The sequence below is a fragment of the Pleurodeles waltl genome, chromosome 9, assembly GCF_031143425.1.
Source record: "Pleurodeles waltl isolate 20211129_DDA chromosome 9, aPleWal1.hap1.20221129, whole genome shotgun sequence".
Taxonomy (NCBI): domain Eukaryota; kingdom Metazoa; phylum Chordata; class Amphibia; order Caudata; family Salamandridae; genus Pleurodeles; species Pleurodeles waltl.
Window position 1 is genome coordinate 633,986,947 of NC_090448.1, and position 13,750 is coordinate 634,000,696.

General features: G+C 42.7%; 1 protein-coding gene across 1 annotated transcript in view; it reads left to right on the forward strand.

Annotated features, from left to right (window-relative positions):
- Window positions 1-13,750, forward strand: part of DACT3 (dishevelled binding antagonist of beta catenin 3) — a 281,140-nt gene that overhangs the window by 160,300 nt on the left and 107,090 nt on the right. Inside the window, exon 2 of the mRNA XM_069207670.1 lies at window positions 4,185-4,296. Within this exon, the coding sequence (XP_069063771.1) occupies window positions 4,185-4,296 (112 nt within the window). The remainder of the gene's footprint in view (window positions 1-4,184; window positions 4,297-13,750) is intronic.

Sequence of the window (13,750 nt, forward strand, 5' to 3'; positions counted from 1 at the left end):
ACCCCCCTCCGGCCCCTGTCCACATCGCATCTACATCAAAGCCAGCCCAACCATCGCCCCCATACTCCGCGACATAATCAACTCCTCTTTCGACTCTGCCACCTACCCAGACCCCTGGAAGCACGCGGAAATCACAGCTCTCCTAAAAAAAAAAAACAAAGCCGACCCGGAGATCCTCTCCAACTATCGCCCCATCTACCTCCTCCCTTTCCCCGCCAAGGTTGCCGAGAAACTAGTCAACGCCCGCCTATCCCACTTCCTCAAAGAAAACAACACTCTTGACCCCTCACAATCCGGGTCCTGCAAGAACCACAGCACGGAAACCGCCCTCATTGCATGCACTGACGACATCAGGACCAAAGGCGACAAATGCGAGACCGTCGCACTCATCCTCCTAGACCTCTCTGCAGCCTTTGACACTGTCTGCCACCACACACATGCCTCCACAACATAGGAATTCTCCACAAAGCCTTAGACTGGCTCACCTCCTTCCTCACCGACCGGACCCAGAGAGTCCGCCTTCCACCTTTCCACTCCACCGCTACCAAGATCATTTGCGAAGTCCCCCAAGGGTCCTCCCTCAGCCCCACACTCTTTAACATTTACATGATCCCCCTAGCCAACATCCTCTGGACCACACGGAATCACTATCCTCTCCTACGCAAATGACACCCAACTCATCATCTCCCTCACTCGCAACCCCACCACCGCCAAAACCAACCTACGTGCTGCTCTCCTTGACACCGCCAACTGGATGACAACTAACCACCTCAAGCTTACTTCCAACAAAACTGAGATCATCATCTTCGGCCCTAACAAAACCATATGGGACGACTCCTGGTGGCCCACCGCCCTAGGCCCCGCGCCCACCCCCGCAAACTACGCATGCAACCTCGGCATCATCCTGGACCCCTCCCTCTCCATGACACAACAAATCAATGTACTAACCTCCTCCTGTTTCCACACACTCCGCACTCTAAAAAGAAATCCTTCAAATGGATTCCCCCAGAGACCAGGAAGACAGTCACCCATGCACTCATCAGCAGCAGACTTGACTACGGTAATGCCTTCTACGCCGGCACCACACACAAACTCAAACGCAAACTCCAGAGAATCCAGAACACAGCCGCACACTTCGTCCTTGGCCTCCCCCACCACGAATCTCACCACACCTCAAATCTCTTCACTGGCTCCCCATAGACAAGAGAATCACTTTCAAGATCCTCATCCACACACACAAATCCCTCCACAACACCGGCCCGACCTACCGCAACGAAAGAGTGAACTTCCACACTCCCACCCGCAACCTCCGATCAGCCGACCTCGCACTAGCTACAGTCCCCCGCATCCACCAAACCACCACAGGAGGCAGGGCCTTGTCCTACCTCGCCCCCACAACCTGGAATTCCCTCCCCACCAACCTCCGCAAAACCAAAGACCTCCTACTTTGCAGAAAAAACCTCAAGACATGGCTGTTCGAACAGTAACCCCTCTCACTCTCCCCCCCCCCCTAGCGCCTTGAAACCCTCACGGGCGAGTAGCGCGCTCTATAAAACAATTCGATTGATTGATATAATCACACAAGCGCAGCGGTGGGTGGTGACACAGAAGGACTACAGAGGATTTTGGCTTAGGAAAATGTCAGTGACTTGGTTAGGAAGGCCAGGCATGAGGTGGGATCAGCTCCTCTCCGCCATACAGAGCACCTTGCTGCGGGAGGAAAAGCTAGATGGCCTGGTGATACTTGGGGGGGTAATGACATGGTCTACCTGGAGAGGAAGGACTTGCTGCCGGTATTGCTGTCCGAGCTCACAGTGGTACCATAGCAGTTACGTCCTGTCGACATCCTGTGGTCAGAGATCATAGGGAGACTGGAATGGAGAGAGGCTAGGGGCCAAGGGGCAGTAGAGAGACCAAGGAGAAGCTGAATATGACTATGGCAAAGGTATGCTTGGCAAACTCCTGGTACTTCACCTTGTTATACGCATACACTTGATGGCTGTGAGCTTGACTATGGTTTTGCTAAACATAGAGAGGACTTTGGAGCAGTTAGGTTTTTCTTAGTAGGAAAGGGGGAGCTGTACGTAGTCGGAAACCACAGGCAGCGCGGCGGAGACAAGAGGCAGACTGCCATAAGCACAGTAGCCTAAAAGAAGGCCTGCTCCAACAGTGTCCTTGGGATGTATCAGGGCAAGGATGTGGGCAGCAGGTGGAGGGGCCACCAAAGGGTAAGCAGCGGGCGGACATGGCACTTGCAGCCTGGCTATGGCCGGGGAGAGGGTGCTGACAGAGATTGGTAGCAGGGGGGGAGCCTAGTAGCCGCCAAACGTATGGTACCCGACCAAGACGGCTGTTGTAGAGGAGGCTGTGCATGACCACTGGCTGCAAGCAGGTTAAGAAACAATCCTGATGAATAATCACGAAAGCTTAGAGACATCCAGTGCATACATGGAACGTATTTATGACCACTAGTTGTGATTTTTTTTTTAATGAGCCATGTAATGTGATGTAAAAAACTGTGTCCGTTAATACTCCAACAATGTCTTCCCTCTCGTTTATGGGAAGGGGAGTAAGTAAAGGGTTGCAGTGTATGGGCATCAGAACGACCGACAGGGCTGGTGGTCTCTTACACGTATGGGAGGGGTTTGTTTTCTGTTTGAGTTATTTTTTCTGTGTTTGGAGGCCGACGGTGCAAGTTCTACCAATCAATTTGTATTGTGTATTCTTTTATGTTTGTGTGTTGCAGGGAGGGAAGTGGAAATGTAATGTTACTGCACTTTAAGGGGTTCACTGGTTGGATCACACTGAAACTCCTTTTCACTCTGTGACATTTGTTAGTTGCACCAGTGCTACAGATGCAGAATCCTGCTGGCATGCCTTGCCCAGTGGGCTATTCCTGCGACTGTATCACACGCTGTCTGCTGTCCCACATTCACCATCATTCCATATACAGAAGTACACGTGCACCACAGGCACAAACTACAAAATTACACCGTGAAAAGCAATAAAGAATGGGCACATCATAACGGGACAACTGTCCACTCATTAATTTTCCTCCAAATTGTCTGGGGCTGCTCTAAAACTTCAGACACTCTGAATTACAGAGCAAATAAACTACTGTCGGGGTTACTTCCCCCATTTCGTGAGAGCACACAATATTCAGTGATCTCTCACTGAGCTTTTTGTGAAATGTTTATTAATCTATATTTTATATTTTCTCAGATAGCGACTTCTGGTTAAATTTTCACCAAGTCCTTTATGATACAGTTCCATGTCACGTCCTCGTGCCCCGGATTTTTTTTTTATAAACTGTCCCTTCATCGTGAGCTAAAATGTCACCTGTGTTGGTAGTATGTTCATTCCCCCGATCTGCATGCCAGAATGTAGCCATTACACATGGTCATCGCACGAGAAAGAGAAGATCGTAGAGCCTCAGACATACGTGCCAATTTAAGAAGAAATGAATTCAAGAGAAATTGAACTATTCTGATAAACAATTCTCAAAAAGCTAATGGAGTGACATCGTGTGCTGCCCAGGAGCAGGGACAGAGCATCAACATAAGTTTATTTTATAAAGGGGCATCACATCAGGTATAGCCAATTATTAAACACTTTGGGCATCATGGGAACAGCAGTGTGTGTTGTAACTACAGCATAGTGTCAACTCACAGTGTACATTTTTGTGCATAAAGAAATAGGGAAGGCAGGCCCTTTCCATGTACGTTATGGAAACTGGCTCTGCACTGTTGGACATAACAGAGATTGTCAGTGTGCATGTCAGGCCATCTTGGAAATTGCCTGTTGTACTAATGGGACATTCTGGAACAGCTGCATGATGGAAATTGCTAATGTGTGTAACCGGGGAACATGGAAACTGCATGTGTTTAAAGAGATTGGCAATGATGGAAAGTGCTATTGTTTATTACTGGACAATATTGAAAGGGGTAATCTGCATGTACTTGGCTTTATTTGAACGGGGCTGCATGATCCTGCATATAAAGCAGATCTATGCAACTACAAAGTGTAAGTAATTTATGCAACCACATAGACAATTTGTGAAATAAATAAAAATGTTTACTGTATTATTAGAGTCTTTTGGAGCCTTCGACGTTTTTGTTACTTGTGGTGCCGGTTTGGTCGTTTTTTCGTCAGAATAAGACCACCTTCGCCTTTGTTCCTCACAGGACTCTCTTCCTGAGCTGATGTGGGAGCTGGAACAGCAAGTAGGGGGTCTGCGGCTCGACGGCGGTGGCATCTCCAGTGACATGGCAGAGACGGACAGTTGGCCCAGCTCAGGCAAGTACCACTGTGGATAGTGAGTGAGAGTGAATGGAGTTGGGCCATTTTGGAGGAAAGAGGTTTCCAGAGCAAGTAGAAGAGGAACAAACCAGATTAAATTATACATATTACAGAAATCATACATTTCCAGTTATGATTCGGAGAAACATTTATTTGTTCACGCTATAGAAATACTATGTAGGCAAATACCTACATATTTGTTTATTTGTATATTTACTATGTGTGGAAATTTGTAGCCAGGGGACCGTGGAACACTGATCACGGCCAATGGGCAAGATTACAGCCCAAGATTGACACATAGTTGTGGGGACGGGTTTTCGTAGGTGGAAAAGGGTATGACTAGGTTCATATAGTGCGAACATGCAGCCCTACAGCTACTTCAGTGCACCAAGAGGTACTTTAACCTTAAAGCTGTGCATCAGAAACAGTAAGGGAAATCTTGGAATGAAGGTGTTTATATGGCATGACCCTTGCCACATGGGCAAAAAGCACCACACATTTACACTGAAAAAGTGGTATAGCATGCATACGTATAAGTGATACTTGCATAGCGTCAACATCACCAAAAGGCAGTTGTGCACTGAACAGTGTGAAGGAGAAGATACAGTCAACAGATTAGAGAAGTAGCTGGTTCCTGAGACTGCGTTGCTATGTGGTATTCTTTAAAGAGGCTGGTCTTCTGCTCTTGTTTACATTTTACCTGGTTTGAGTGGTACTTATGCACATGAAGATCCTGGGTGCATAGAATGAGAAGGCTTGTTACCTTGGTTTTCTGTTTTTTGCACTTCTTTGTCTTTAATTGTCACAGTATTTCAGTTAGTATCTAGAGCAGACCTCATCTAGTGCTGTATGGCAACGATTTTACCTACTACCACTTGTCAGGGAGATGCCAGTTAACACACTAGTAATACTTTTTTGTAGCTGCTTCAGTCTTGAACTTTAGCATATCCTGGGTGTGGTAGGACCAGGCTCTCAGAAGGTGCCCATTATAGAAGGGATTTTATAATAAAATGATAAAACCATATCATCACCTGAAACCTGTGAAACATACGGGGCTCATGCAATGATGAAACAATCTCAACTCCTATGTAAAGAAGCTCGAATAACTTCATAGCATGTAATCCCACGACAGTATTCGGAATAGGAAAAAATGTTACTTAACACCTATAAACTCACAAGGTACCATGCAGGGCTAAAACAATCATAGCTCCGATATGAAACACATCTAAAACAAGAATCCTGAGCAATCAAGGAGTAAGAAGATTACAAAATTCACGTTATTAATTGGAACCAAACTCTTCAGCTTTTAACAGTGCCAGGGCTGCCTCAATGAATTCAACCAGATTCGCTGTAACTCAGAGCTCTTCTGTGCTCAATGTGAAAGTCATCTTTGGGAGGAAATCAGGTTTTCTAGGAGTTACATGTGGTGTGGAGACATAACTATTCGGAGTTGCAGAAGGAACAGTGATAAGGTAACTAATAGTTACGTGAGAACTGTAGGGAGATGCATTTGAAAGCTCGTTATGTCACAATATTGAATGCAGAAATATCCCAGACATGAGTATTGTGTCCTAAATATCGTTTGCTAAAATATCATCCCATTAGGTGTAGATTTTCTATTATTAATTCCAGTGGGTCAATATATTTGTAAACTACATTATTGAAACATTATTTATTTCACGCAATATTCTGTAAGTAGTATTCTGATTTTGCTCTGTCAAGAAGGAAGACAAGACTGCTAGCAACCACACGAAAAGGGGACCAGTACAGTACGGTTTCCCATTCATCATATAAGACGTATATACATGGAAGGACTGGGATTTTAGGGAGCTGCCAACAGCGTTTTTATATTCCTCACTTTGAATGTATTTTTTATACTTTTGATATACACATCGTATGGAAGTGAGATTGTGCACCGAACACAAATCTGCTAGTGTCCTCTACTCCTTTGTGATACTATGCGCTGTCCTGACATAAAGCTCTTGTACTAACTCATGTATCAGGAGCTTGTACTAATATTTTTGACCATCTATAGATCAGTTAATGGACCTCCCCTCACTCTCCATTGTTTCCAAAACAGTACCCTTCTGATCTACACTTAGCATCCCTTTGTAGGGTGTTCCCTCATCCTTCTGTGCATGATCATTACATTATATGCATCATGAACATGGAAGGGGCCCAGGTTCTCATTACATCAGTTCGTCTGTATGGCTTGGCGATGGACACTGTTGAACATGAGCCACAACCCTGGTTTGAATGGGTCAAAAACAGAGATAATGACCACCGACTACACAATCCCATTCACGTCCATAGTTCTGCTTCAGCTCATTCTGAAGTAGTGAGGAATGTGGGAGTATTTATTTGGCTTTACTTGAATACATGAAAGTAAAATTAATGCAGTGTTAAAATAAGCAAAATTGCAACGCAAATTGTATGAAACCTTAATCCTTATCTCCACATCTCTTGCATATAAGTATGTCAGAGCATAAGTAATATCACAAATGTTCTAATGTATCTTAGTGCATTAGACTATACAAGAAGCAGTAGTCATTTGCTGCTTAATGCAGATAAAGCCAGAGGGACTCTGTACACCAGAAAACCACAGAATTCAGCCAACCCTCTAAGCACATCACTAGTGGTTAAGGGTGAGGAGTGTCAGGCTCACAGTTATGATAGCAGTCCACAAAGCCCTTTTGGAGAACGAGGTCAATCTACTTCCAGAACTAGACTGCCAGAAATGCTCCAGTAGACATCTTGCTGTCACTTTCAGGCAACATCTTCACCAAGCAGCCCAATAAAATAAGATAAACGGGTGGAGTTTTTCAAGACTCCCTCCAATAGAATGCCAGGCCTTTTTGTTACAAGAGCGTAAACTTGGATCTAATACCTACACAAAACACCCCTGCTTTGGCAAGCCTTTTCTTGCAAGTCACCTCTCCCAGTGCCATGGAATTACAGCTTTGAACAGTCCAGCTTGCACCTGCCATCTAGTAGCACAACAAATTAGATTCTTCAAGTAAATATGGTATATGACAGAAATCTTTTGGAATCTTAAAGTCTGTTCACTTTCTTTGGTTGTCCACCAATCCACAGAGGTTAAAGGTTAGGTTTATGTGCATGGTACTACAACCAACTGTTTAGCCAATCGTATTTGGACTGCAGTGTGAGTTGTGACACCATTCTTAAGGATTTCCATTGTGGCGCATATCATAAAAATGCATCTGGCTTAGCCAGAGATGCTATCTAATGAGTAGCATAAATCTAGCACACATTCTTCTGTAACAATTATGGAAAATCTCACAACACTTCAAGCCTCTGTTGGAGAATGATTACCAGTTGCATGGTTTTGGGTATCATGGTTGACTCTGCCATGCTATAGAAACTGTTCTTAGGAACAAAGATTGGAGCTTCTTGTGGCAAGAGACTGTAGGCAAGCATGTTGCTATTATTGCTTCTTGTCATTACGTTTCATAGTACTGGGCATCCGGTCTCCCAGATTGTCTGGAGAACTGATTTAGAAGCAACTGGCAAGTGTTGTGATTTCTCAGATCTTTTGAGGATACATTTGTTACTATCTAGTCCAGCTTCAGCTTTAATGTTATCCATTCGAGTTAATGTCTTTTGTTGTGGTTGTTTATTAAGGATTGTCTATTTCCCTTATTCTTTTTTAACATATGTATATGGCTCAGCTTGAAGTTGTATGTGTATGAATAACACTCATGTCAAAGCTGGCTGGAAGAAAATGCTGGATTTGCTAAATTAGTGAAGTTGTCTATTTTTTCAATCTGCTTCCAGAGAGAAATCGGGCTACAAACCCACCAATTGAGCTCTGTAGACAGACTAGAGCAGCAGCGAATTTCAAGTGTTATGGGCGGTGGGTTTGCAGTGTTCTCTTTGGCTAGCAAAACATGGTCCAGATTGAATAGCACAAATTGCGCGAATTTCTTGAACTAACAACAGATGTGGCAGCTTGTGGGTCAGTGCAGTTTGTTCACCTTCCCCTGCCTTGTTATTAATTTGTGGCATGTGGAAGAAAATCATTAATATTTGAGAGATTTTTGCTGCACTCCATTTCCTCTTAGCACGGTACGAAGAACTAAATTTACACTCAAGCCCTACTTATATTTACTTTACGATAGGAGGAGAGTGAATGTAGGTGAAGTGTTTATATCACTATAGTTCGTAAACCAGATACTAGGTAATCCTAGTTACTAATGTTTTATTAACTTGATTTCTTGAGTGCCCTCTTAACCATGCAACAAGTTTAATGTATTTTAAAGTGATCTTTGATTCTGAAACTATTTATTTTACTAGCAGATTAGTAGCCCAGGAAAAGAATTCTGTGGTCAGTTTTGGCACCAGATATGATCACAGTGCAATCTTGTACTACTTTATTAATGCCTGTACTTACAATGTTTACACGTCGCCAAAGGTAGCTTGGAGTGTGTCTTTCGTCTGGTTTGAGATTAGGCTTTTACAGGTGGTTTGTGTGTTACCGGGATTCTACTTTGCAAGTATTGGAAGAAGAATGGAAATGAGGTAAGATGGTGACTTGATCAATCCGTGTCTTAGAGAAAGTCATGTTTCTATGTTGTTTCTGGCAATGATGAGATACTAAACTCATGTGGTTTGATGAGCAGCCTGACTATTAACTTGTTCAACGTGCTCATTTTGAGAGAACGATAGGAGACGATTATGGAGTTTTATCAGTGGCGATTGAAGTCCTCAAGGAACTAGCAGAGTTGAGAGGGTATTATGGTTTCTATTACACACTCTGTGAAATAGTCAATGAATGGGGATTCTTTACTTTGTGAGTGGTTATGAAAACACTTTAGTGACATTGTTAGTGAAGCAACGAGGAATGTGAATGAGGAGCATTTAAAGATCTCTTTGAGTATGAGAGCAACACCACCACTCCGTGTTGTACTCTGATTGTGATACAGTATCCAGAGCTGCTTGGACTGAGAATGAAAAAGTTTATTCAGTACTTGGTATTTCCAGGTTGCTGTAAATGGCAGAGTGATAGTTGTGGATGTTTCATTGCGTGGGAGCTACATTTGTGATTGTCTGGGGAAAGGCCATAGGGTTTTGTCTCTTGTGAGGATTTCATGTGTTGTAAATTAGACAGACTGTCATCCTGATGTGTGACGTTCCGGTGGTAAAGGGTTGTGGTTATTGGAAGTGGGATTTCACAACCTCACACGTTGAAAGAACTCATCAGGAAAGCAGGGCAGAGAGATAGCCAATGAATCTTGGTGGTTGGACGGTCTGTTTGGGAGAAAGAAGACACAATTGTGTTTATTTAGGGATTTATTGGTTGAGTCTATTAGCATTTATAGTTAAAAAAAATATCATTATGCTAATAGTACAAAACTGAGTAAAACACACATTCACGATTATATACATTAAAATTACAGCAGTGTGAAAATTTTATTGGAAGTCAAAGCTTATTATCTCCCATTTAGGAATACAACCCCTTACTTACATAATTAATAGCCTCAATGAATCACTTCCCCTTCCCCATGCTGTTAATTACAAAAAATGAGAATCTAAGCATTTAGCAGCATAACATCAATCTTGGTTGGTGGTATCCTCTGATGTTTACAAATATGCGCCTCAATGGTGCATATTACACACTTTGTAAATATTACCATTAAGAGCTTGACTCTCATCGAAATCTGTCCTGGACAAATACAAAGGAAATGCATTAAGCATTCTAGATCCTGTCTGCAAAAACAAGTGATGTTAGTGCTACCAGTCTCCAACTACCCTTTGCTTTTTATCAGAATTATGTAGAAGGTAGCGCAGATACCCATTTTGGATGTTTTGATTCATAGAAACTATTAGACTTCTTTGAAAAGCTAAAGTAATATAGATAGGGGCTAAAAGAGATCCTAGTTTAATCTTCAGCAATAACCTAAAATCATGATTAAAACTGTAGGTCTTAATGCAATGTTTCACAGTTGTTTGAAATTCACAAAATGACGTGCTTTTGTAAGCCCATAATGCAGGAAGGACGTAATTACAGGTGAACTTGGTTAAAAACCCTGAAAACGTTTCATACTTGTTTATTGTGCTCTCCTCGAACAATAGAGTACATAAGGACAGAGTTACATGATGCCTGGCCTTGCAAAGATTGTAAAGTTATAGAGGAGCTGATTCATCGCACAGGGTCCCTGGTGAGGTGATGCAAAACTCTAACCATACAATTTCTCATATATTGCCATAATTCAAAACAGCCCCTTCTAATACAGTAATTCCAAACAATTGTAGGATCTTAGCCTTCACAGCTTTAACATCATGCAATATGAGGCCATATTAGAAGTCAAGTAGGATCATTTGATGCAGCATCCGTTTTCTGGCCTGTATATTTAACACAAGTTAATTAGGGTGAACAAGATAAATGACAAGTCAATGTCATTCCTACATAACCGCAAATTCTAATTCTTTCCAAGTGCGGGCCTTTGAGTTATAATAGAACATATGAGAAGAGTTGCCAACAGTTGTAAATGTAGTTTGGTTATGTTCATGTTTAAATCGTTTTAACTACATTACAATTTCATAAAAGTCAATGACGTTCCAGCCTTCTGGAGTCTTCTTTAACACAATTAAGTCATTATTATGACTAAATTACTCAAGTTACCCCGCTCTGGGACACAGTAAGTATAAGTACACTCTGTACACAGCCAAGTTTTTCTAATGGAATCTCATTGGACTGTCAAGGGTGGGAAACCTGCTGTAAAGATCACCGCATACCTGCTCAAAATGTTCAGGGAAACTCGAGACTTAGGATCTGTTCCCAAGGATCAGCGCCTGGCTAATATAGTGGTCATACATAAAGATGGTAAACGGCCCAATGATTGTGCCTCTTATGCTGAAGTTAAAATATTGGATAAAATTCGAGCTACTCGCCTGGTGCTGGTGTTTACCTCCCTCATCCCCCCTGGCTTTGAGTCAGTCTTGAGTTTCCCTGATCATTTTGAGCAGATATGGGGCGATCTTTACAGCTGCAAGTTTATAGTGTTTAATGGTGATCCCATTGGGACCTATTGCTTTTCCAGAATTCAGTTCACATATCGCGCTACCAATTTCCTCCTCCGTGAGGTCTTCCTCCACTAATGCCCTATCGTCACATGACAATCTGGGGAGCCGTATATCGGTCAGCAATTGGAAGGAGTCCCCCACGGCAGCAAGATTCAACCGTGTTTGATTTCTAACTCAACTGATATCTGTACCAATAAAGTACAATAACATTAGATCTGTATGTATCACTTGCATTTTAGTCTAGTCTTTCCCTGCCGACCTTATCAAATGTATGGCTGAAATCAATAAAACAACTAACAGTACCTTTTATTCATTTCACCTCCTTACCGATAGTCCTATTCAGAGCCATAAGATAATCACAAGTACTGTGATTGGCTATAAATTGTATCTGTGCCTGGTTAAGGATTTCCTCTCTAAGTAGCCAGTCTTCAGTTAAATTTAATAAGTATTTGGCAAAAAAATGTGCCCTCAATTTCCTTCATGGGAATCGGGCAGTAGTGGTTGCCTCACTTCATAAACATTTGTCACATATCTGGATTAATGTACTACCGGTCCAAGAAGGAGGTACAAGCTCCACTTAATAACACATAGTTGAACAATTTATTAAATAAACCAGAAAGGAACATTTGATATAATGATAGCAGCTGAAAAACCATTTTGGGCAGGAGCTAAAAATAATTTTTAATTATATAAAAAGGGACCGAATATCGGCTGTGGGGGTAGCCAGGCAATCCGAAACAGAACTGGAAAATATATGAATAATTATGTAGACCAGTCACTCCATATAAATCAGCAATAAAGGTTGCCATTTTTGTTCACCTGTCTCAATATCTGGTCTTTTTTTTTTTTTTTTATTCGGACCAGATATCTCTCTCCCAAAAGCTTGTGTTACAGACTGCCAGTAAATGTGTCCATTTATATCCCTGGTAATCTCTTTTTGTCTTTCTTACTACAGCTTTGTCTTTTTTCGGCCACTAATAAGCTTACTCTAGATCTCCCAAAATTAGGCATTTTGTTTCAGCGCGCAGAGTCTTATATCTGAGTTTCTTGGTGTTTCAATGTATAAACACTGTATAAACTAAGGATTGCATGAAGAGCTTTGATCAGACCCACCAAAGAAACGGCCCTGTGGTTATCTTGCTAGCACCTCTGCAGCTAGAGTGAAAACAGTGCTACATATGTGTTTCCAAGCGTGAAGCAGATCCTTGTCTTTTTCAGACCTGCTTTCGGAACAACTTGAGATTTTAAACAGGAGGAGGTTGTGGACCATTTACTCAAACGACTGGAATTGTTATTCTACGGTCGGGATATTCTCTGCATATTTCACCCCCATTGCTGCATAATTCCAGTGCACCTGCTTATCACTGATCTCATTCATGGATCCAGTTCTTAGCACGTGGCCTAGTGAGTAGCATACTTGGGGAAAATATGGTGCAGAGGAGTGTAGATGTGAGTACTGGATGATGCTGAGAGTACGCCCCCCCCCCCCCCCACCCCCCCCCCACACACACACACACACACACACCCCCACCCCACGGGGAAATACAAGAATTCATAAATTATACGACTTGGAAAAACATGACGCAGAGAGATGTATACGAATGGAATAGAAGTTGCATTGTTTTGCAGATTGAGAAATTCGATTCTGTGAGTTCTGTCTATATGGTGTAGGGAGATGCAGACTTCGAGAGTATATTCTGGGTGCGGATCGTTGTTGATGTGGTCAAAACACAATGAAATACGTTGCACACATTAGGAAGACAAAATGTGAGTTTCAGGCTTGGGAATCCTTAGTGCAGCGTGTTGCATATTTTAGGAATTCACGGAAGTGACTTGCAGTTTTTGGGAATATGAAGTCCAGAGCCTTACAAATGTGAGGAATAAATGACGCAGCAGTCTGCAGATTTGGGGAATACGTGACGCAGTGAGTTGCACACTTGCGGAATTCATGACACATTGACTTCCATGTTTGGGGAATACGTGATGCAGGGAGTTGCAGATTTAGGAATACCTTATGCAGTGCGTTGCACACTAGGGAAATGTATGTGCCAGGTAGTTGCACCCTTGGAGAATGCATGACACCTGGGTAACACACGATGCAGTAAGTAACGCACTTAAACACGACACGATGTAGCGAGCAGCGCGTCTCTGGAAGTCAGGATTTAGGGAAGTTTCATGGACCAAAACGACACCGCTTTATGGTTTCTAAACACTAGCTACAGGAAGCCAAGGATTTATTCCTGTGGAACCGCTGCTCATTGTAAATGGTTTTACGTCATCAAGAAAAAAACGCCAGATTCCTGTTGAGGAAATGAGGTGTTGTGAAGCGATGCCATCGTTTTCCGAGTGTGCCATTATAATCCTCACGCTGACAGAGGCGACATGTGAGGAACTGAGACGTTTGCGG